This window comes from Jatropha curcas, chromosome 9 (assembly GCF_041381405.1).
Source record: "Jatropha curcas cultivar XTBG-Jc1 chromosome 9, XTBG_Jcur_1.0, whole genome shotgun sequence".
Lineage (NCBI taxonomy): Eukaryota > Viridiplantae > Streptophyta > Magnoliopsida > Malpighiales > Euphorbiaceae > Jatropha > Jatropha curcas.
In genome coordinates, this window is record NC_143159.1 from 2,210,692 (window position 1) to 2,232,814 (window position 22,123).

The following is a 22,123-nucleotide window of genomic DNA, read 5'->3' on the forward strand; positions in this document are numbered from 1 at the left end:
TCATATCTATTTTTTTCTCTGTATCCTAAATTAAAGAAAAATATTTAAATTATATATGTAAATACCCACGAGTCGAATTATGAGCCTGATATGGTGAATATTGCTTGGAAATGGCAACAAGTATGGTATCTACCAAAATTGTATTGTTATTATTATTTTTTTGTTTAGTATTTAATTGTAAAGTTCGTATCAATAATTTTATTATTTGTATTCATTTTGAATTTCTTTAAAATCTAGATCTTATTATTTGTATTGTTTCAAACACAGCATGCTCGAAGTTACTTAATTTGGTTATGTTTAATTATTAATCTACTAAAAACATTTTATAATTTAAAAAAATAATTTATATTATTGTAAAATTAGTAATAAAAACATAAATATTCATATTCTATTTTATTAAAACATTTTGAATTCTAATTAGTGACACTATATATTTTTTTATTTTATATTTAATTAATTACTTATGTTAACAGATTTAATTAGTATGAAATTTATTAAATTCACACCTACTTGCATTTAAAAAAAAAAACCCATATCAATTTCGAATTTATTTATAAATGCTCAAATTTTATATAATTGAGTACAATACAATATTCAGTATTCTTCAATGAAATTATAAATTAAAAAGAAGCGAGAATGAGGTTCAAATCCAGAAAGGATCTTTATTTTAACTATTAGGTTGAGACTTTATTGATTTGTATGCACACAAGTAGAAATAAAACAAAACAATACAATATCACTTTTTTTCCTTGTATTAAAATGTCAAATTGGCACTATATATATATATATATATATGCTTTTTCAAATTAAATTAAATATTTTCAATACTATTTTTTGTGATCATAATGCATTAAAAATTAAAATGATTCCAAATTAGTTAATTACTGAAAATTATAAATAAAGTCAGGAAAAAATACAGATAAAAAAAAAATCTTTTTCCTGTTTTTTGAGTAAACGGAAACTGTAATACAGTTATCGGATTTTGATTCAGAAAACGATTTAGCAGTTGGTAACACGCTTATAGTTTGACCAAAACTTGAGATTGATAAAATAAACTTAAATTAGATTTATAAGAACACGTGTGAAAAGTTTGACAAAAATGTCAAACTTGCAGATATGCCAAAATTAGATTGTACAATCGGACAACTCCTAAATAGTTTTCAACGTATATAATATAATTAGACGAAACTCAAGTTGAAAGGAATTTAATGAAGCTTTTTCTAACAGGAAATGATTTTTAAAAACACTGCCTCATATTTACATTAAAATGTAATATTCACCTCAGATCATAAATTTCCAATCATCTATTTTTTCTTTTTTACATAACCTGGAATATATATATAAGGGAAAATTTTGATTGCCAAAATAATATAGTTCCTTTCTTCTTCTTCTTCTTCTTTTTTCCCCCTCAAATTACTGGGTTTCCATGAACGGATGCTTCTTGTTCTCTAACTTTTAAGCAGAGGTGAGCTTTTACTGGTTTGTGATCTGAGCTATGAATACTGTCAACTGATTCGTAGCAATGTAAGCTTGCATCAATTTTGTCCACATCTTCTATCTTGAACAATATCCGATCTGTCCATGATGGGACTCGCACCTGTATATGCAAAATTATATATCTATAATATATATAACTATAGGAAAATAAATTTAGGTCTCATGGTATTCCTGTTCCATATAATAAATATAGCTGTATCAGGGAGACAAAGCTACAAGAATGAATGATGTCTGTAATTACCTTGTGACTTGTATCGTAATCGCTGCTTCCAAGATTGTACTTGTACGTTGGTTTAAATGTTAATATCCCCTCGTAAAATCCATTGAAGATTTGTCCTCTTTCTGCTTCTTGTAACAGCTGATCTTTGCTGGTGAGTGGCTGTAATTAACATGATCATTGTTACAGAGGAAAAATAAACTCTAATAGTAATAGAGAAATGCATTTTATTTGTTAGTTAAACTCACTGTGAGAAGGTCTTTCTGAATTAACCTTCTTACTGGATATGTATCGATCCCTTGAATTCTATAGTTGAGATCTCCCATCCATATGGTGATTTGTGCAGGTCTTGCATAAGGGTTCCAGTCTTTGGAGAAAAGGTTGTGTGTTATGAGTCTGAACTGCGAATTTCGCTCCTCCACGTTGCGAGCATGAGCTGCATGCATACAAATGATTAATTAATTACTCTTTAGATAATCATTTTTAAGGGAAAAAATGAGAATTATGAGTTAAAATATGATTTACCAGAAAGATGACAGGAGATGAACACCATTCTAATTCCTTTATAGTTGATGTAAATTGCTACAGCCCCTTTGGTTCTCCTAATTAATCCTCCAAGCCCTCCAACCGAATGCTTATCCACTTTCAATTCTATAAACCAGAATTTCATTTTTCAGTATAAATTACATTTTCACTAAAAAAAAATTAATGTAAGAAATCATATGTAAGGTGTAGATTATGTTTTACATATATATACTCGCCTTTGACTAATAAATCTGAGCTCACTGCTGTGAATACAAACAGCTGAAGAGATTGCATTATGGCTTTTCCTTGCAGTCTTCATCTCCAAATAAAAATATAAGACAACAAAATAATTAAGTTAACAGTGGTTTTATCAACATAACACGTAATTCATATCAATAATGGATTATTTATATTATTGATGGTCAAATATTGCTATTTTTACCTTTAGAAAATATTTTTCCAAAAATTATTTTTTATGGTTTGGTTACAATATAAAAAATTAGTTAAACAAAATATTAAATATTTTGTTGACTAATTTCTTAAGCACTCAAATAATAGAAAATCCAACTAGTTATTTTCTAGAAATAAATGGAAAATATTAATTAAAATCTAAAAAGAAAGTTTGACTCATAGAGCCTTATGTATTAAAAGTCTAATATTACCTTTTTTTTTTTTTTTTCAAAACATTCTTATTTAACAAGCGGATAAGATATATTTTCAAAATTTGAAATGATTTATCATATATATACAAAAATTTAAACATGTCCAGATATATACTAAAATAATTAAAAATAGTTTTTATTTTTATTTTTATTTTTATTTTTTTTTATGTAGGTAAGTGTTATCCATTTTGTAAGGCTTCTTTTGGTTAGTCTTCAGAGGTTAACTTTTGCTATATATAATTGTAGAACAAGAATTAATTAATTGATTAAGAACTCTTCAGACGAAGGGGAAAGATAGCTAATTCCTTACCTATGGGTATCCAGAAGAACTGCTTGCAACAGTCGTGCAATATTCTTTCGAGGTACCTCTTGCAAACCTACAACAAGTAGATCAAATTTCCGGTTGCTACCAATCAGCTCCACCAAATCTTTATAAGACACCTATTTGAAACATATAAAAAATTACCACCTACTTACTGTAAGATTAATATATAATAATCAAAATTAACGAAAACAAGGGAATATATGCAAGGTTTTCTCTACCTTCCCGTTCATGTTCCAGGTCACTAAGCAAATGCAGATATCAGAATTTCTGGAGAAATCGCAGAGACTATTCACTTTCACGCTCTTTATTCCTTCATGAGTACGGAACTCCATTTGCTCTCTCAGGAATTGAGATCTTCTAAAGAAAAATGTAAAACTTAAACAAAATCCAAATTCCATTCTCTCTTTAATTCATTAATTTCCTTATAGCAATACATAAGTAAACGATATGTACGTACCTTTTAGCTGCAGGAAGAGTTGCATTGCAATTTCCCATTATTTAATTGCTAAATCAAGCACAGGATCAGGCCATGCAGTGTTTTGATAGAAAGGTAGAGAGAGAAAGACAGATTGCTCGTTTGACCTGGCGACGTTGAGATTTTATATTGAAACGGAGATATTGAGCTTTTGGCGGTGAAGAAGTTATGGGAAAAAAAAAAAAAAAATCAAAGTCAAAAGAATACGAGTATTTACAAACTTTTCCTTCCTTACTCTTCAAAATGATTTGTATCTAAATTGATAACCAAATTTCCAATTGGTAGGTGGGGCATTATTGACAATACAAACAAGTTAAATCCAACTTGAAAAGGACCACATTTTTCCACCTCATCGTAACCAATTATACAATTATAAACGACAAACGACACCCACCCATGATATCGTATTACTTGCAAGTTGAAGCTGTATCACTAAAATTAATTTCAGGCATCAAAAATGTCAAACGAGTTCTGAAACTTAGCAAAGTGGTTTCAAATTAAACATTAACCTGGAGAGATCTGTTATTTAGTTCCTGGTATGCATGAAATGTGTGCTATGTGTAATCCGATTGTGGTTTTTCCTTCATAAATGATTTTTGGATCAAATTGGTAAAAAGAACACAGAAAAATCAAAACGTCTACGTGTTTTCTTCCCCCCAGTCCCAATATCGGAAGTACCATATTGTCAGCAAGATGTACAAGGTTTTTGTTGTCCAATTTTAATACTTGCATCGGATGAATGAATGTTTGTGTGTCTATATATATATATGAAACACATGCGAGAGTTATGATTGCTATCCAACCATGATAGACAAGAGTGTGATAATCTAGCAAGAAGTCTCCGCTCTTGAATTTAACTGCGATGAATGAATGTTGAACTTAGTATGAAGGTTATATAATATATATTTATTTTTTCTATTAATTAGTTTCAATTCACAAAAACATTTTTAGTATTTTTAAATCAAAATTTATTAATTTTATTGAGCTTTTTTTAGAGTATGCTTTACATTAAAGTTCAATTAATATTTAGAAAACAATATTTTAGACGCCCTAAAAATAAGGTTGAGGTGATGTTTAATTGTTTTAAAATTTTTTTTTAAGATATTACTTTATGACTAGTCGTAAAACCCATCACAATTCACTAGCCATTCGTACAAGAAATCTAGTAAGAGAAACGCTAGAACAATATAAACTCTCATGCCGTGTTTTGTTACGCTACAGTATTCAATAAATTATAATATAAAAGAATTTTGACAAAGTTTACCACCAATCCATTGTCGTCTAGTCCGGTTTAGGATACCTGGCTTTCACCCAGGCGACCCGGGTTCAAATCCCGGCAATGGAATTAAATTTTTTGTTTCCTCCCATTTTCTCTCCCGGGCCAGAATTGAATGACATACGCGGTCTGTACCATCCCATGCTCTCAGTTTTTTGCTCTTTTCTGCTTCGGTTGATTATTGCGTTTCGTCACTTCTTCGATTCTTCCTCTTCAGGTAAAATGTGAAACGAAAAACCCCTTTGAAACAGTTTTGTTAGATCTGATAGCTCCGTTGTCCGTACGCAATCTGATTACGTTTCTTTTTACCCTAAACAAACCAGTTGAATTTGTCTCTTCTTTAGTGATGTCGGCGCCCGTTTTTTAAGTTTGAATTCTCTCTTCCAACACTGTAATACAATTCTCAAAAACTGCTCCCCCATTTTTTGCCTTGTGAATTTTTCGTTAATGTTTGATTATTTATTTTATTTTATTTGCCATTTGTTTGGTATTCTGGATAGCCATTGCAACAGTTAATTAATTGTTATGTTGATAGGATTATTAATTTCTTAGAAGTTACTTCAAGCTGCTTACTCATAATTCCCGGAATTTGGACGTTAAGATTACAATACGTAGCAATAATCTTGCTTTGCTTGGTGAATTAGATTTTGAGCCATACTATTAACTCAAGCAAGAAGCTCGTGATGGTTTGGCAATCTCTGTGGGAAAATCGAATAAGATGGTGAGTTACACTTTTTCTTGTTTTTTATTTTTCCCCTTTTGTTTGGCTTACTCATGCTGATGCTTTTTTCAAGAATGTGGCGTACTTGTTTCTTAGCATGCTGATGCTTTTTGGTGATCGTAGTTGTATTTCTAACTCTTTTTGTGCAATAACATTAATCTGTTTAATTCAATGGATATTTGTTTTATATGCATTAAGCAATGACATAAAACTGTAGGCATAATGGAAATGGTTCACTAATTTGTGTGTCGAAGGTGGGGAGGTTCTTCTTGTACCTTGCAGAATAATAGTCCATTAGTTAACTTGGCTGAACCTCCATTCAGCTTTATCTGCTTTTAGATTATCCCCCAGTTTTGCAATGTCTATCAAAAGTTGGGATATATTTATGCAATAGATGATTTTTCAGAGTCTTTTTTTTGCACTTCATTACTGGATACCTGTTCTGCTGGAGCTTGTCCATATTGCTTGCATGCTCATTCTTCTCAGAAATTGTACTTTCACAACTCTAGCTTTGTTAAGATTACTGTTTGAATTGCAATTTCAACTGTAATATAACATGTTTTTGTGTTGCCAAGTTTTGCATCCTTTGATTTTGAATTCTATTTGAAGCGGTCAAAGAAAACAAATTAATGATAGGATTGCATAAACCATGTGATATTCACGGCAGTAGATATTAATTTTTCTCAATATGCATTCAGTCACTAGTATCTTTATTGAGGACTTGGTGGGATTGTACATACAGTTATTGATTATTGTGTGCATGTGTTCGTGAATGTGATGATCCTCCTGCCGATACGACATTTGGTAACTTCAAATATATTTCATGTTGCATGGGGATGCTGCCTTTATGTTTGAATATCTGACCATAACAGATTGAGCTAGTGCCACTGGATGACTAGATCAGCATTTCCTAATCTACTTATCTACCACTATCCATGGCACTTATTTATGTATTGTATTGTATATGTTGGTTCGAATAATATATGCCTCTGTAACTATTCCAGCATCCAAAGCGATATGCCTGATAGCTTTCTGAGAAACTCTAGTTCTGTATTTATTTTCTCTTTGCTCCTAAGATTGATGAAGGGACTAAGAATTGGAGAGAATCTTTTGATTGCTTATCAGAATATTGTCTTGGTGAAGTGTGAATCATGAATGATAATCTTTTACCCATTCTAATATACACTTCTCTCGTGATTCACTAAATGGCATTTCTTTCCTTTACTGTTAATGTTTATTGGTTTCACGTTTTTCTTGGCAATTATACAGGCAACAAATAACCTTGTTCTCCATAATCTGTGTATATGATAACCGAGTTTTTTCCACCTTGAATATGTCAGAAGCACAGAGAACCACCCAAATTTCCTTGCTTAGAGACGGAGATAGACAGAATCAGCAGCTTACCCGGGCATGTTTTGGACCAAATTTTATCTCAGTTGTCAATTAGAGATGCAGTGAGAACTAGTGCTTTATCTAGGAAGTGGAGGTATAAATGGGCTAAAATTCCACATCTTGTGTTTGATAATCAGTGTGTCCCAAATCCCTCTCAAGATCAAGCTCTCATCAAGAATAAACTTGTCAACATTGTTGACCATGTCCTCTTACTTCATAATGGTCCAATACACAAGTTCAAACTCTCTCACCGAGATCTTCTCGGTGTCAGTGACATTGATCGATGGATTCTTCATTTATCAAGAAGTTCTCTCAAAGAATTCATACTTGAAATATGGAAGGGCCAACGCTACAAAGTGCCATCTTCTTTATTCTCTTTTGAACATCTGATTCATTTGGAGCTGTTTAATTGTTTGCTAAAACCTCCTTTAACATTCAAAGGCTTCCGGAATTTGAAGAGCCTTGACCTTCAGCACATTACTCTGACCCAGCACGTGTTTGAAAATCTAATTCTTAGCTGCCCTCTGCTTGAGAGGTTGACGTTGATGAACTTTGATGGTTTCACTCACCTTAACATCAATGCTCCAAATCTTCAATTTTTCGATGTTGGAGGCGTTTATGATGACGTTAGTTTTGAAAATACTAGTCATTTAACTCTAGTTTCTATTGGCTTGTATGTGAATGTCAAAAATGACCGAAATGTGGTTCATGGGAATTCCAGTAAGCTGCTCAGGTTCTTTGCTAACCTGCCTCACATCCAAAGGCTTGAGGTTCAGAGTTACTTTCTGAAGGTAATGGTTATTCTAACATCATTCATGGAAAATTTCCCTGGAAGTATTAATAGTTTATGAGGATATATGTAGGAGTAGAAATACATAAAACAGCACATCTTTGGATATGCAGTTGGTTCTCACTACCTTGTTGCAGAAATGGCACTTTTTAGATCTCATTTTTCAGTATTTATATCATTGCCTTTATTTACGTCCACTGCAGCGATTCATGTTTTAGTGGACTTCTGCACGCCACCTGGTATTTATTTGAGATTTATGGTGTCTTTTATTTGCTCCAGTATTTGTCTATTGGCAACGTGCCAGGCAGATTGCCAAAACCATGCATTGATCTGAATTACCTTTCTATACGCATAAATTTCAATGATATAGAGGAGAATTCAGCTGCCTTGTGCCTTTTAAGAAGTTCCCCTAATTTGCAGGAGCTGGAGATGCTGGTAAGATTCTTTTATGTACTTGCGTGAAATGTTAGCTGGATCTATAGTTTGATAGTAGCCTTTTATTTTTCCCCTCCAATTTATTGCCTGCATTAATATCTTAGCTGTGAACTAGATATGGAGGAATTTGGAACTTTCTAATGTATCAGAGCTCATGTAGGCTCGCCCGGAGGAACAGACTTCTATGGTTCCAATAGCTAACTTTTGGGAAGATGACCATTGGAACAGCTTATTTGGCCAATTACGACTTGTGAGAATTGTTGGCATTTCTGGTGTCCGATCTGAACTTGATTTCATTAACTTTATGCTTTCCAACTCTCCTGTTCTTGAGAGAATGACTGTTAAACCGGCTTCCAGTGATGGGGGATGGGAGTTGTTAAAAGAGTTGCTGCGTTTCCGGCGAGCCTCTGTCCGAGCAGAAATCATTTATCTTGATCCATAACTACGGTTATATAATTTGGCAGCCATTGACATAATGCATTACATGTAAAAAGAAATGTGAATTTGTGAGTATACATAACGCATTATGTCACTAAGGTCAGTTTGCTATTTTCTATTTGAGTATAAATGGCCTTGGCCTTGTATAACAAACAAGCCTCAGCAGTATTAACCGAATTTCATTTTGCTTAGATGAATAATTATCAATTAAGTTTGTTTCTTTTCACTTCTTTCTAGAGCCTGAGAAATTTTCACGGGTTATTTGGCTTCTCTCACTTCCATCTCTTTCCCTTCACCTTTCAAGTTTCAATGTTTCTTGTCACAATAGGCAATATTTATGCCATGTCCATGCAAATTTTCTTTTTTTAAATATGATGGCTCTATGTTTGTCTGTACGTCATATATTGTGGTTTATAATTAGTTTGACAGTCGGTTACAATAGCACAATGAAAAATGTTGGGTACAAATCTAGATTCATGCGAACCTTTTCTTTTATTTAAACAAAAGGTATGAATAAGACCAAGCAGGTAACTATTGCTTATGTTGCAGAAAAGGAGATGGTAGCCGCAAAATCAGAAAAAGGATAGTTGGAGCGGAGCTGATTTTAACATCGGGCAGGCCATTAATAATTGAAGATTAAAAAGAACATTAAGGGAAGTTTGGTCCAGTTGATAGAAATTTCATCAATTGCTCTATTAATTACTATCTGATCTTATATTTATGTTATACTTGAATTCTATCGGGTTTTATAAAACTAATTATTTTTAGAACTATTTATTCTTCAAATTAATATTTTTATGTGAATATCTTACTAATTTACAATTATTTAATAATAATAATAATAATAATCAAATATTGTTATAAAAAAGTTAATGAAATTTATACAATACATTGAATCAAAAATAATATATTCAATTTTAAAAAAATAAAAAGATATGATATGCGATAATAATATATTTATTAACCACTACTAAAATTTTATCAAGACAATCTCTATCTCTATTCGAGCCATAAATCAAATGCGTGTAAATATAATTTTTGACGTTAATTCACCTACCATTCGTGTTAAATCCTAGCTGAAATTTTGACGGATATGTTTGGAAATTTGCTCACGCAGCTTAATTTGTATGGACTATGCTGTTCTCTTTCAGCAAAACCATCCTGGTATACGTATACCTATAACCTTAAAAACCTTAAAATATACACTGAAAGGGACTGTCACGAGTCACGAGTCACGACGCCGGTATACCTATAACCCCTTCGGGGCTAAGTGCAATTCCAGTAGAGAAAGTAGATCATCCCATTTTTTTTTTTTTTTCTCAAAGAAAGTAAATTCCTTGGATACGGGAAAGAAAGTTGCATTTTTCTAATTAAGTATAATAAATTTATTATATTATTTAAATTCACTTAAATTTATAATATGAATATTACTGTAATTTTCTAGTTTGAGAGTAATTTATTTCCTAAGAAATTGATTTACATACGAATACAAATTATAATTCTGAGAAATATAATTTCTAGAAAATCAGCATTTTGGACCAATGGAGGCTAAGATGGAGTTAAAAACCAAAAAAAGGTAAAAGTAAAAAAGTAAGTATTTGTTTTACATTTTTTAGAGGAAAAAGTCGGCCAAATAAAAATTTTTGAATTTTCATTGATCACATTAAATCGCTGCATTCTTTTTAAAAATCATTTAAAAATTGATATTATTATTAACTAGATAAAATTGAATATATGGAAGACAAGAGTAAAATTGATACTAGTCGTAATGAGTACAAGAGATGAGAGGGTCGTGACTTCTAGCTCGGAAACTGACAAGTTACTTTAGAACCAGAATTTCAAACTTATCTATATGATAGGTGAACCGAATAATTTATGTATTAACAACAAACCTTCATTCATTTGTCATCAACGTCGTCCACAAATAACTGTAACAACCTTTCAAGAAAGTTTGCTGCTGATTTAGTCTTGGCTCTATTTACCTACCCGGTAATCCAAGAACGACAGATCATTAATCATTTAACTTAAAGCCTCCCTCAGTCTCTACCACTTGAATACTTGATTCAGGGAACCAAATCTTTTTGTAGTAAATGTCTAATATCTATAGCACAGAAGCCGTGGCCATGGAAACTCCACTTCTTGATAACCATAACAATGGCGATCAAGAACACAAGCCTGTAAGCACTATTAAAGAGTTTGGAGAAGAGTCAAAAAGGCTATGGAAGCTCGCTGGCCCTGCTATTTTCACTGCTATATGTCAATATTCGCTTGGCGCACTTACTCAAACTTTTGCAGGCCTTGTCGGTGAGGTTGAACTAGCCGCCGTCTCCGTTGAGAATTCCGTTATTGCTGGTCTTGCCTTTGGGGTTATGGTCAGTCTTCTTCTTCTTTTCTTTTTCTAATTACTCTTTTGTTTAAAAATTAAAATTAAGTAAACTAATTTCTGTGTTGAATGGTGCAGTTGGGAATGGGAAGTGCATTGGAGACACTGTGTGGGCAAGCATATGGTGCGGGCAAGCTGAGAATGTTGGGTATATACATGCAGAGATCATGGGTCATTTTGTTGACTACTGCATGCTTATTGGTTCCTGTTTATGTTTGGTCTCCTCCTATTCTAGAGCTCATTGGAGAGACTACAGAAATCTCTAATGCTGCAGGTCACTATTCTTTCCTTTCTTCTTCTTCATCTTCTTCTTCTTCTTTTTTGTTTTTACGACATAATTTTTCTTTTACTCTTGTTGACTAGTTGAACCTTTGGCTTATCTATTGAAAGAAAAAAAAACAAAAAAAGAAGACCCTCATTGGTCAAAATCAAAACCTTATCTCAAAGTATGAGTGGTAATTGAATTATCTAAGAGCTACAAGATTGCAAATTTAAATCTTAATCAAAACCTGATTAGAGAAAACAACAAGATTAGAACTAAACAGCAATAGTATTTATTTATTCTATTTCTTAAGAGATTTTTTTTTTTTTTTTTTTAATATTGAAGAACTGAAATTAATCTTAAAGGTCACATCCAAGCCTACTTTATGTTTACTTATACAGAATCAGAATGCTTAGTGCTTACTCCTGAATGGGGCATTTGTCACAGGGAAATTTGCTTTGTGGATGCTTCCACAACTGTTCGCTTATGCAATGAACTTTCCAATTCAAAAATTCTTGCAATCACAGAGGAAAGTGTTTGTAATGGCATGGGTATCAGCTGTAGTACTTGTTTTGCACGCAATTTTCAGCTGGTTACTGATTCTGAAGCTTGGATGGGGCTTAACTGGAGCAGCTATTACTCTCAACACTTCATGGTGGCTCATAGTTATAGGGCAATTATTATACATTTTCATTACCAAATCAGATGGCGCTTGGAGTGGATTCTCATGGCTTGCATTTTCTGACTTGTGGGGTTTTGTCAAGCTTTCTTTGGCATCTGCTATTATGTTATGGTAAAATATAAAATTTCTTTTTTCCTCTTCAAATTTTCTTTTTTCCACTGATACTGATGATCTTATTGTACAAAATTGAATTGCAGCTTGGAGTTTTGGTATTTGATGATACTAGTGGTTGTAACGGGTCGTTTGCCTAATCCTCTCATACCAGTTGATGCCATTTCTATCTGGTAATTGCCTTCTTTTCTCTATTCTCGATAATGAATTGCTTTATAAATTGGCTGTATGTTCATAAAGATGATTACTTTAATCAAATTTTTGTTTCTACATATATATATTTGCAGTATGAACATACAAGGATGGGATGCAATGATTGCACTTGGATTCAATGCTGCTATAAGGTGATGTGTCTTCATACTAGAATTTTGTTCTGCACATTATTAGCTAGCAACTGGATACATATTATGAAAAGCTCATTCTTGTTTTTATCTTACAGTGTGAGAGTATCAAATGAACTTGGAGCTGGAAATTCTCGGCTGGCGAAATTCTCTGTGATAGTAGTTTCTGTGACATCCATATCAATAGGAGTTGTTTGTATGGCTGTGGTTTATGCAACAAGAGATTATTTCCCTTACCTCTTCACTACAAGTGATGCTGTTGCTAAAGAAACTACTAAACTTGCTGTCTTACTAGGAGTTACCGTACTTCTAAACAGCCTTCAGCCTGTCTTATCAGGTAAGCATCAAAAACCTGATCAGAAATTTCATAAATGACCATGTAAAATGTTAATTTTTTCTTTTCTCCCTATTTGTTAAATTTCCTTAAGGCGTTGCTGTTGGAGCTGGATGGCAAGCACTTGTCGCATACATCAATATTGCTTGTTACTACATTGTTGGATTGCCGGCGGGCATCGTCTTGGGTTTCACATTTTCTTTTGGCGTTGTGGTAAACTATATATGTGCTCTGCAACTTCAATTATAATTTCTTCAACAAAAGGATATGCAGATTCATTTCTGATTTTCTGGGTTGCAGGGTATTTGGTCAGGGATGATTGGAGGAATTTGTTTGCAGACAATAATCTTGATTGTAGTCACTTCAATAACTAACTGGAAAAGAGAAGTCAGTTCATCTACTCTTTCTGCATTTCTCATTCCTTCTAAAATTTTCTTGTTTATTCTTCCTTCTAAAATTTCTTGTTTATGCAGGCTGAAGAAGCAGAGAGCCGTGTGAAGAAATGGGGAGGATCAGCTGGAGAGCATTGATCTGAACAGAAAGTTACAAAATTTCAGAAGATTAAGGATGGTGATTGTTGCTCTTGCGGAGAAGGTGGGAGGCTAACAAATCATGTGTTAACTCGTTCAAGTTAGCAGAAATGAATTCTTAGATTGTAGCTATAAATTTTTCTTTCTACACTGTTTGCACCAATCAAGAATCTTGATGTAGTGAGATGGCTCTAATTAAGTGTATCGCCTCAGCTGAAGTAACATCTGCAGCTTTGTAATTCAGAAATTGTGATACATCAATTTTGTTGTTTGCAATAACGGATTTATGTTTCTTTTTATTTATTAGATTGTATCCTTTTGTTAAGTAGAACCAATAGGTGTTAAACCCCTTCTAATTTCATATCTGAAATGGTGTTTATTTTTTATTTTCAATAGGTGTCGTTTTGACTTTTCATTTTAGCATTGCCGTTTTTGTTTTCTCTAAACGCTATGGATCTTTTTCATTTATGACTTTTGTATGGTTGTTAATTTCATTTTTCTCCTCAACAAGAATTTTTTTTTTTTTCTCATTTGCTAAAATTTTCAACATTTTTTTTGATTAATTGTCAGTTATTATTTTATTTTTAAAATGTCATTTGCTCGCAGAGATCAAAAGCAATAAATGAATTCTTGAAATTGAATTAATCTCAGTCTCTTGAATAGAAAATAATGATAATAATACAATCAAATCAAGAGCAATTTTATAACTTTTTAAGTACAATAAAAAACAATTTTTATTGGAGAAATTGTATTTTATTTCTTCAAATTGATAAAAATTAAATAAACTATTTAATTCAAATTAGGTTAAGAGCATGATAAAATTTTATATTTTGCTCTTTTTTTTAAGTCAAAGCTATCATAAATGTTTTATAACTTTTCTCTTTATTATTCAAAACTAATTGTTCATGGATCACACACTTTATTAGTTTTAATTACTTTCTTTTTTTATCGATCATTATATAATTTTATTGTATTTTTTCACTAATATTTTTAAATATTTCAAAAATTTTACTTTTGAATTTAATTATTGTATATTAGAATTATTAAAAATATTTTTCATATAATTACTGGGCAAAAAATTAATTGCCATTAAATGAAAATATTGAATAATATTATAAACATTTATTTTAATAGGAATAATCAAAACCAAATGAAATTCCATGTTATAATTTTATTAAAATCTAAAATTTTATAAAATTAATTGATATCAAATGAATTCAAATACATATTTGCAATGTTCGTAGAAATAAATTTCAACTTTCTCTCCTATGACATTGTAATTATATCTTTTTTCTTCTCAAACGTGGTCGTTTCCTTCCATAATACGACACCGATTCGACACAGGCATTGTAATCAACCTGCCAAACGTTATCCCCTTAGACCGGTTCCTCACCCGCTCAAAATCCTCCTTCTACATCAGTTTCTGTCACTGAACTCTATACTCTTTCGCAAAGGAAGAGTTCAAAGAAAATCAAATTAAAATGTCAATCTCAATCTCCTCCCTCACCTCATCCTTGTCTTCGCTTTCATTCTCATCACAAATTTCGCAAAAACCAAACAGTTTCTCATTTCCACAATCGAAATCCCTTTCCCTCTCCCTCTATTCGAGACCTGTTCGTCTTCGTGTATTGGCCACCGTTGCCTCTCCCGTCGAATCCGAAACTCAAGACTTGAAGAAATTAGTTAAATCAAGGCTCCCCGGTGGATTCGCCGCCCAAACTATCATCGGCACGGGCCGCCGTAAATGCGCCATTGCTAGAGTGGTTCTTCAAGAAGGCACAGGCAAAGTTATCATCAACTACCGTGACGCGAAGGTCTGCTCTGCTCTCTCTATCGCTGCCTGCTTTAAGTTGTTTAATTTGTTTGATTTGCTATAGGGATGTCGGAACGACTACAGTGTTTAATTTGTTTGGATTACTTGATCCATATTTCATCTGTCTATTTCCCTGGACATTGCAAATCCTAACCATAGATTTGTGGATTATGGTTAGGAAGCACACTTTTTTAGTACAGAAACATATATCTTTTCCTGCTTCTGTAGTGCTTTGGAATAATGAACTCAAAGGCATTTCTTTGGTATTCTTTTATGAGAAGAAATCAAGAAGACATTGCTAGACGATAGTTTTAACTCTACAATTTTATGACTTTGTATAGGTGTTTTTCTACGGGAAATTATAGTTTTAACTCTATAATTTGATGACTTTGGGTAGGTAATTTCTGTCCATAGCTACAATCTGCGTTAGGATGGTTTTAGTCCTTTTCAATGTCGTATATTTATGATCTGTTGTGATCACAGGTTTGTTAATTACATGCTGTTTTGAAATCTTCTAAGCATGTACCATCAATTTTCTTTCAATTAGGAGAGCTCTTTAGTCATCCATACATCAGAACATGTTGTAGTACTTTTCCCTTCTTTACCATTTTGTATTTGTATATATACAGCATAATATTCCTCATGCTGTTCAAAATTAGTGCTCTGCTGATAACAAGGTCAACTGTTCAAGCTTAGAGGAAACAGGTTCCAATATTTTATTGTGTTATGGGATTCATATCCTGGTGGGCTTAAGTTCAGAAATTTTGCATGGATTTTTATGTTACAGTATATTGTGTGTTTTCAAACATGCTTGGATAAAGAGGGGAGGAAATGGTTAATCTTTCTGATTCTGATAGATTCACTTTGTAGTTACCAAATATTTATCTGCCTTGGCTGTCTGGTGTCTATTTTTCTTTCGTACATTATATGATTTATGTTGGCCTATTTGTTTAACAATTATACTCTACACTATGCCCTGGTAGAAAATTGTGGACTATTTAAATATGATGTTCCTAACCTGATACACTTTCTAGGCATCATAATTTATGAATGTTGAATCGTTGATTGTTGTTAATGTATAATTTTTTTCAAATGATTGCTTGTTTCCTTAATGACTTGTGCATTTGTCAAATTTTATTTATAGATTTTTAGAAACATCTGTGTGGAAAATTTGCATGTTCTATAAGTATATTTGTTGTCCTTACAGCTCTCCTGGTGCACGGAATAGTTACCTTATCTCTTGATTAAGTTTGCTTTGGGTTTATATTCCCAACTTCCTTTGCGCACTTGAATGACCGGTCCCTTTTATGCTCTTACATATAGTACCATAGACAATAAACCTTCTCCAGCTGATATAGACGAGGAGAAATCTATGGCTCAACTCTGACTGGCACCTGTTGTGGCATGACCATAAATGATGCCTCATTTGGGTTCCTATGAATATACCTAAGAAGCTCTTTCTGTGTCCTAATGTTTATATATTCCGAGTAATTGGGTTTTTGGATACTGTGCAGGAATATCTTCAAGGGAATCCTTTATGGCTTCAATATGTTAAAGTCCCATTGGTAACTTTGGGGTATGAGAATAGCTATGATGTATTTGTCAAAGCTCATGGTGGTGGCCTCTCAGGTCAGGCACAGGCAATCTCCCTTGGCATTGCCCGTGCATTGCTGAAGGTGAGTGAGAGCCACAGATCCCCTTTGAGAAAGGAAGGGCTTCTCACCAGGGACTCGAGAATTGTTGAGAGGAAGAAGGTTGGTCTGAAGAAAGCTCGCAAGGCACCCCAGTTTTCTAAACGTTGAGTTGCAATTCACGGTTATATGTCTATTATAGGCTTTTGTTTATATACATTCTTTTTCGTTGTGCATGTAAGCAAATCATGTTACTGTTTTTGGGTTCAGAAATTTTGTACTTTGAACGCTAGTGGAATGTTGAAAAACTTTTGCTATTTGATTTTATTGGCACCAATTCTTCGCCTGGAAGGCAAAGACTAATCACGTTGTTTGGGGGTCCAGACCGATGGTTAACAGGTTTGATTTAAGACGAGGTATATTCTACGCCAGTGAAGAGGATAAACAGTAATGATTTTCAGCCATTAGATATGGTTTACAACCGAACCTAAAACGACGTCTAACTTTCAACCTTATTTTGAGGTTACGTTGAAGGACAAAGCTCAACCAGTGTACTAGTGGTTCAATGGCTCTCTAGAGTTCAGACTGTAATCACTGTCAGAGTTTCAATTTCCCAATAAAAATGAAACATCTTATAGAGGTTTAATGATCCACCAAGACTTTTTAGACCCTTGTACGACTTTGTCTTGGACTCTAAACTAACTGACGAAAGCAAAAAGTGCGAAGTTCTGGATAATTTATGTATTTAATTTTTAACAGTAAGTAATAAAATATTTTGAGAATTGAAATTTAAAGGCGTGTACGCAAATATGTCAATTGGTAGCTTTTGACCTCCAACGCTTTAAACCCACGTAGCTTTTGGTATACAAGTCACGCTATTTCGTAGTATATGAATATAGCAACTAAACCAAACAAATTACAAAAGCAAAGTCGACTAGTTTGATTATGGCAGCCAACCGGCAAAATTTCCTCAAATATAAATTGATTAAAATACATTACAAAAACATAGGTCAGTCGCAGTAACAGCCCAGCAGCGTTACAAATAACGGAACCACCAAACCATGAGGAGCTCGAAACTTAGAAGAAATCTTTCGCCGTCAAATTTTTGATCAAGAAGAAAGGGTTCTGTTCCGTTAACGGGAAAGTCGTTTTTCTACTGTAGATAATACATCAACAAAGAAGCTAAAACCAAACCCAATTCAATCTACCATTGACGTGATCATCACCAAAACAGGGTTTTTCTTTCGTTTTTATTCAATCTTTACCCAGAAAATTGATCTCTGTTTCTTCTTTCCTTAATTAAATGCATGTATAGTCCAAAAAAAAGGCTAAATGGGGGATTATGTGAGTAGCGACGATGATTATTATCAAGATTACCAGGAGTATTATAATGATGATGAAGAAGATTCTGTAGATGAGTTTCCAGTCGACAGTGACGTAGTGGCAGCCAACACGAGCAGTCCCTCTTCTAAGGTAAGGATTTTGGTTTCAGAATCTTTTTGCGGTAACTTTTGTTTCAGGATTTTGGTGTCTTTCCCTCTAATAATTTATTAGTCAAAGAATTGCACATGTGAATACATGTATACGACAAATTGGGCAGGTTGATTTTTGAGGATTGATTAACTTCAACTGTTCAATTCCCAGAATTTTCACAATGTAATAAGTGTAGCACAGGATTTTCATGTTGTAATTGGATTTTTCTTTTATGATCATTATTCCTGGTTTTCAGTTTCAGATAACGCTTCTTCAATTTGTTTCTTTGCAGGTGATCACTAAAGAATCTCTCTTGGCTGCACAGGTGACATGCCTACCATTACTAGTTGTTAGTTTAATAGTAATGGTATTGTTTACAGTAATATGTTTAATTTTGCAGAGGGAGGACATTCGCAAAGTAATGGACTTGCTGTCACTGCAGGAGCATCAGGCTCGGAGTTTGCTCATCCATCATCGTTGGGACATTGATAGGTTGCTTCAGTCTCTAATAGAGATTGGGAAAGATAAATTGTATGCTGAAGCTGGAGTGACAATCATGGATCACGATGGCCTAATCATCTCCCAGTCACCATCTGTAGTCCAGTGCACTATTTGCTTTGATGATGTATGTGCTACTGAGGTGACTGCCATGGACTGTGGTCACTTCTTCTGCAACAGCTGTAAGTACACTGCTAGAATTGGTCTGCTTAACAAGTTAACAAAATAAAGCTTCAAGTCCTTACTGTTTGATGGTAGGCAGAACAGTAAATTGCACTCTAAGATCATTTCAATGGATTACATTTTGAGTTTTCTTACCAAATCTGTACAAATATTTGTAAACAAAATAGCAAATGTTGATAAAAAAATTATTAATGGGATTCATAATGAAGTATAATCACTGAACAATTACCTTTCCTGGCGCAAGATAAAGATGTAGGAGACTTTTGTTATCATCTTCGCTCAGTTTTCAGTATAGATTTTTCCAAGTCCTGAACTATCGTATAGCTTTGTTTCTCATGTTTTATATGTGCAGATGTTTTCTATGTTTTATATTAGCTTTCTGATGCCTGAAAAAATATGATTTTTTCACATGCTCTTTAGGTTGGATTCAGCATTTTATTGTGAAGATAAATGATGGCCAGAGTAGACGCATTAGGTGCATGGCGCCCAAGTGCAATGCGGTGTGTGATGATGCAAAAATTAGATATTTACTTAGCGTGGAATATTCTAGCCTTGCAGAAAAATTTGATCGATTTCTTTTTGAATCCTATATTGAGGATAATAAAAGAGTTAAATGGTGCCCTAGTGTTCCACATTGTGGAAATGCTATAAGAGTTGAGGATGATGAACCTTGTGAGGTTGAATGTGCATGTGGTAAACAATTTTGTTTTAGTTGCTTGTCTGAAGCACATTCACCTTGTTCATGCATAATGTGGGAACTCTGGTCCAAGAAATGCCGGGATGAATCGGAGACAGTTAATTGGATTACAGTCCATACAAAACCTTGCCCAAAATGTCACAAGCTAGTTGAAAAGAATGGAGGATGCAACCTAGTATGCTGTGTTTGTGGACAAGCATTTTGGTGAGAATTTTTGTCTCCTGCCTCCTTTCTCCTTTCTCCTTTCTATTGCTTCTTCTTTTTCTTCTTTTATTATTGGTAGGATTATTATGGGATGTGGGAGGTGCATTAATTATTTTTGCTGAAATGCATTGAGCTTCCATCCTCTTGCCTTAATCTCAATGGATTCTACCCAAGAGGCAAGGCTGAGAATGTGATTTAATGGGTAGACTGCGGCGGTTGGTTTGACCTGCTAATGTTATTTCCACCAATTTCACATTGTGGAATTATCTGATGAGAACCTGGAGAATGACTTTATTTTGAACCTATTTTATTGCTTTATGAAACCATTGAGAGAAATGGCTAATATAGATAACTTATATTATGAAACGGTTGACTAGGTACGTTCTTGTGCTGGCAATAGAGGTAACTTTTATTAGGCCTCTGTCCTTTGGCTACTTTTAGTTGGGGATAGAATCATGCTCTTCTAGTCCTTACTAGTTCTTTAGGTCATTTAATGATATGTTTTTTAATTACTTGTCCTCTTTGTGCAGTTGGCTATGTGGTGGTGCCACTGGTAGGGAGCATACTTGGACAAGTATAGTTAATCACAGTTGTGGACGATACAAAGAAGACCAGGTGAAGAAAACTGCATGTGCAAAAAGAGATCTGGAGCGTTATATTCACTACCATAACAGATATAAGGCACATTTAGATTCCTTGAAGCTTGAATCTGAACTTAAGGAAAACTTAAGGAGAAAGATACTGGCACTAGAAGAGTTGGAATCCAGATCTAAAGCTTCCAGTTTAGATTTTAGTTGGTTAATGAATGGACTATACATACTCTTTGGATCAAGGCGGATTCTTTCAGTTACCTATCCATTTGCATATTATGTGTTTGGCAATGACTTGCTCAAAGATGAGATGACAGGTGAGGAAAAGGAAATGAGAAAAAACTTGTTTGAGAACCAACAGCAGCTGTTTGAGAGAAATGTTGAGAAGCTCTCCTTGTTTCTACAAGAGCAATTTGACCAGTATAATGAGGATGAAATTTTGGATTTAAGAATGAGGATCATTGCGGTTTCAGTATCCACTGATAATCTCTGCCGAAATTTGTAAGTTCTTTATAAAATTTTGAATGGTATCATATCCAGAACAACTTTAGCCGGTTTGAGCAGAATTTGCACTAGATGCAATTCAAACCCATTATAATTAATGCACAATAACAACTAAGTCTTTAATCACAAACTAGCTAGGATCGGTTATATGAATCCTTTATTATTATAATATAATTGTGAAATGAGGTAACTCTTGGTTCTATTGTGCAATTTGTGTTGAGTGAAATGGGAGGAGCGACCCAGTAAATAGAATTCCAAAACAAACTGCCTTGACACAATTGTATTAAGAATCTTGTAATTCTTTCTTCATTTATGCCTAGTGGTCCACATCTCTTATGTGAACCTATTGATCTTATGCAGATATGACTGTATCGAGAATGATCTGTTGGGTTCCCTAAAATGGACAGTTCATAAGATAGCTCCTTACAAGTCAAGAGGTGTTTTCAGAAGCTCTTAACTTTGGGCACAAGCGCTGTGCTGATATGGCATAACAGTGGCATAAATGGTATGCATTCAAAAATCCTTTCTTTTGTTCCACCACTTAAATTTAGTTTCATCAAATTTTTTTTTTTCCTGTAATTTGGAACAGTATCTTCCTTCTAAGAAGATTATCGACACCGGCTTAAAACTGCTGACACATGTAAATATACAATGATTACGGAGCTCCATCGAGCTTCTAGGAGTTCGATTTGTGGTGGGTTTTCGGTGCTCGGAAGATATGCTAGGAGAACTCTTAGAGATAGCTGCATTATTTTTGGTGTGATGAATGATTAATATAGCGATTATCAACGGCTTTTTTAGGGGCACAACTTGATTCTGGCTTTTCATTTACCGTTGCCATAAGCATTTACTTCGCTATTATCCTGTCCCCATCTCATTTTTTTTTTTTAAATAAAGAAAATAGCGGGTATTATTTATTTGTTTTATTTATTATTTCTATTTCTAAGAAGTCTATACGAGTGATTCATACCAATATGGATGATTTATGTAGGATTTATTAGAAATTTGTGGGTATTCTGAGCTATTTACCTAGATCGGATCTATATAAATTTTCTCAGGAAAACTCACTTAGGCAAGAATTTTCCATATTCAATAATTAATAGCATTTAGTTGGATTAAATTAAATTAAATCAA

At 33.5% G+C, this 22,123-nt stretch overlaps 5 protein-coding genes and 1 non-coding gene across 12 annotated transcripts; 5 read left to right on the forward strand and 1 right to left on the reverse strand.

Moving 5' to 3' along the window:
• Nucleotides 1-1,189: 1,189 nt before the first annotated feature.
• On the reverse strand, nucleotides 1,190-3,846 carry 5PTASE11 (inositol polyphosphate 5-phosphatase 11). Of its 3 annotated transcripts, none has more exons than XM_020679194.3 (8): nucleotides 3,684-3,846; nucleotides 3,445-3,580; nucleotides 3,212-3,342; nucleotides 2,476-2,552; nucleotides 2,240-2,365; nucleotides 1,963-2,150; nucleotides 1,739-1,876; nucleotides 1,190-1,597 (listed from the first exon to the last, which is right to left on the reverse strand). In XM_020679194.3, the coding sequence occupies exons 1-8, from the start codon at nucleotides 3,719-3,721 to the stop codon at nucleotides 1,409-1,411; spliced, it is 1,023 nt and encodes a 340-aa protein (XP_020534853.1). In that variant the 5' UTR covers nucleotides 3,722-3,846; the 3' UTR covers nucleotides 1,190-1,408. The 3 variants fall into 3 exon arrangements, 2 of the variants coding, with proteins under 2 accessions (XP_020534853.1, XP_012072004.1); XM_012216614.4 differs by having other exon boundaries at nucleotides 3,445-3,583; XR_016322628.1 differs by having other exon boundaries at nucleotides 1,462-1,597; nucleotides 1,988-2,150; nucleotides 3,445-3,583.
• Nucleotides 3,847-4,971: 1,125 nt separating this feature from the next.
• TRNAE-UUC (transfer RNA glutamic acid (anticodon UUC)) lies at nucleotides 4,972-5,046 on the forward strand. Its single transcript has one exon. It is a non-coding gene; the product is annotated as a tRNA-Glu (tRNA).
• On the forward strand, nucleotides 5,031-9,526 carry LOC105633734 (F-box/FBD/LRR-repeat protein At1g13570). Of its 5 annotated transcripts, XR_016322647.1 has the most exons (6): nucleotides 5,041-5,194; nucleotides 5,513-5,698; nucleotides 7,039-7,881; nucleotides 8,160-8,315; nucleotides 8,476-8,821; nucleotides 9,303-9,526. XR_016322647.1 is itself a non-coding variant. In XM_020679188.3 (5 exons), exons 2-5 carry the CDS (start codon nucleotides 5,696-5,698, stop codon nucleotides 8,473-8,475), a joined length of 1,047 nt encoding a protein of 348 aa, XP_020534847.1. In that variant the 5' UTR covers nucleotides 5,031-5,194; nucleotides 5,513-5,695; the 3' UTR covers nucleotides 8,476-8,618. The 5 variants fall into 5 exon arrangements, 4 of the variants coding, with proteins under 4 accessions (XP_020534847.1, XP_089582327.1, XP_012071763.1 ...); XM_020679188.3 differs by lacking the exon at nucleotides 9,303-9,526 and having other exon boundaries at nucleotides 5,031-5,194; nucleotides 8,431-8,618; XM_089726201.1 differs by lacking the exon at nucleotides 8,476-8,821 and having other exon boundaries at nucleotides 5,032-5,194.
• Nucleotides 9,527-10,635: 1,109 nt separating this feature from the next.
• LOC105633733 (MATE efflux family protein) lies at nucleotides 10,636-13,789 on the forward strand. The gene is made up of 9 exons (XM_012216372.3): nucleotides 10,636-11,125; nucleotides 11,215-11,410; nucleotides 11,846-12,191; nucleotides 12,278-12,364; nucleotides 12,479-12,535; nucleotides 12,631-12,869; nucleotides 12,961-13,079; nucleotides 13,167-13,253; nucleotides 13,340-13,789. The coding sequence occupies exons 1-9, from the start codon at nucleotides 10,844-10,846 to the stop codon at nucleotides 13,394-13,396; spliced, it is 1,470 nt and encodes a 489-aa protein (XP_012071762.1). The 5' UTR covers nucleotides 10,636-10,843; the 3' UTR covers nucleotides 13,397-13,789.
• Nucleotides 13,790-14,763: 974 nt separating this feature from the next.
• RPS9 (ribosomal protein S9) lies at nucleotides 14,764-17,167 on the forward strand. The gene is made up of 2 exons (XM_012216371.3): nucleotides 14,764-15,210; nucleotides 16,724-17,167. The coding sequence occupies exons 1-2, from the start codon at nucleotides 14,878-14,880 to the stop codon at nucleotides 17,009-17,011; spliced, it is 621 nt and encodes a 206-aa protein (XP_012071761.1). The 5' UTR covers nucleotides 14,764-14,877; the 3' UTR covers nucleotides 17,012-17,167.
• A 557-nt stretch (nucleotides 17,168-17,724) lies between these two features.
• Nucleotides 17,725-21,915, forward strand: LOC105633731 (putative E3 ubiquitin-protein ligase ARI2). The gene is made up of 7 exons (XM_012216370.4): nucleotides 17,725-18,313; nucleotides 18,606-18,638; nucleotides 18,714-18,993; nucleotides 19,415-19,895; nucleotides 20,426-20,986; nucleotides 21,350-21,494; nucleotides 21,579-21,915. Exons 1-6 carry the CDS (start codon nucleotides 18,173-18,175, stop codon nucleotides 21,444-21,446), a joined length of 1,593 nt encoding a protein of 530 aa, XP_012071760.1. The 5' UTR covers nucleotides 17,725-18,172; the 3' UTR covers nucleotides 21,447-21,494; nucleotides 21,579-21,915.
• The last annotated feature ends 208 nt before the right edge of the window (nucleotides 21,916-22,123 follow it).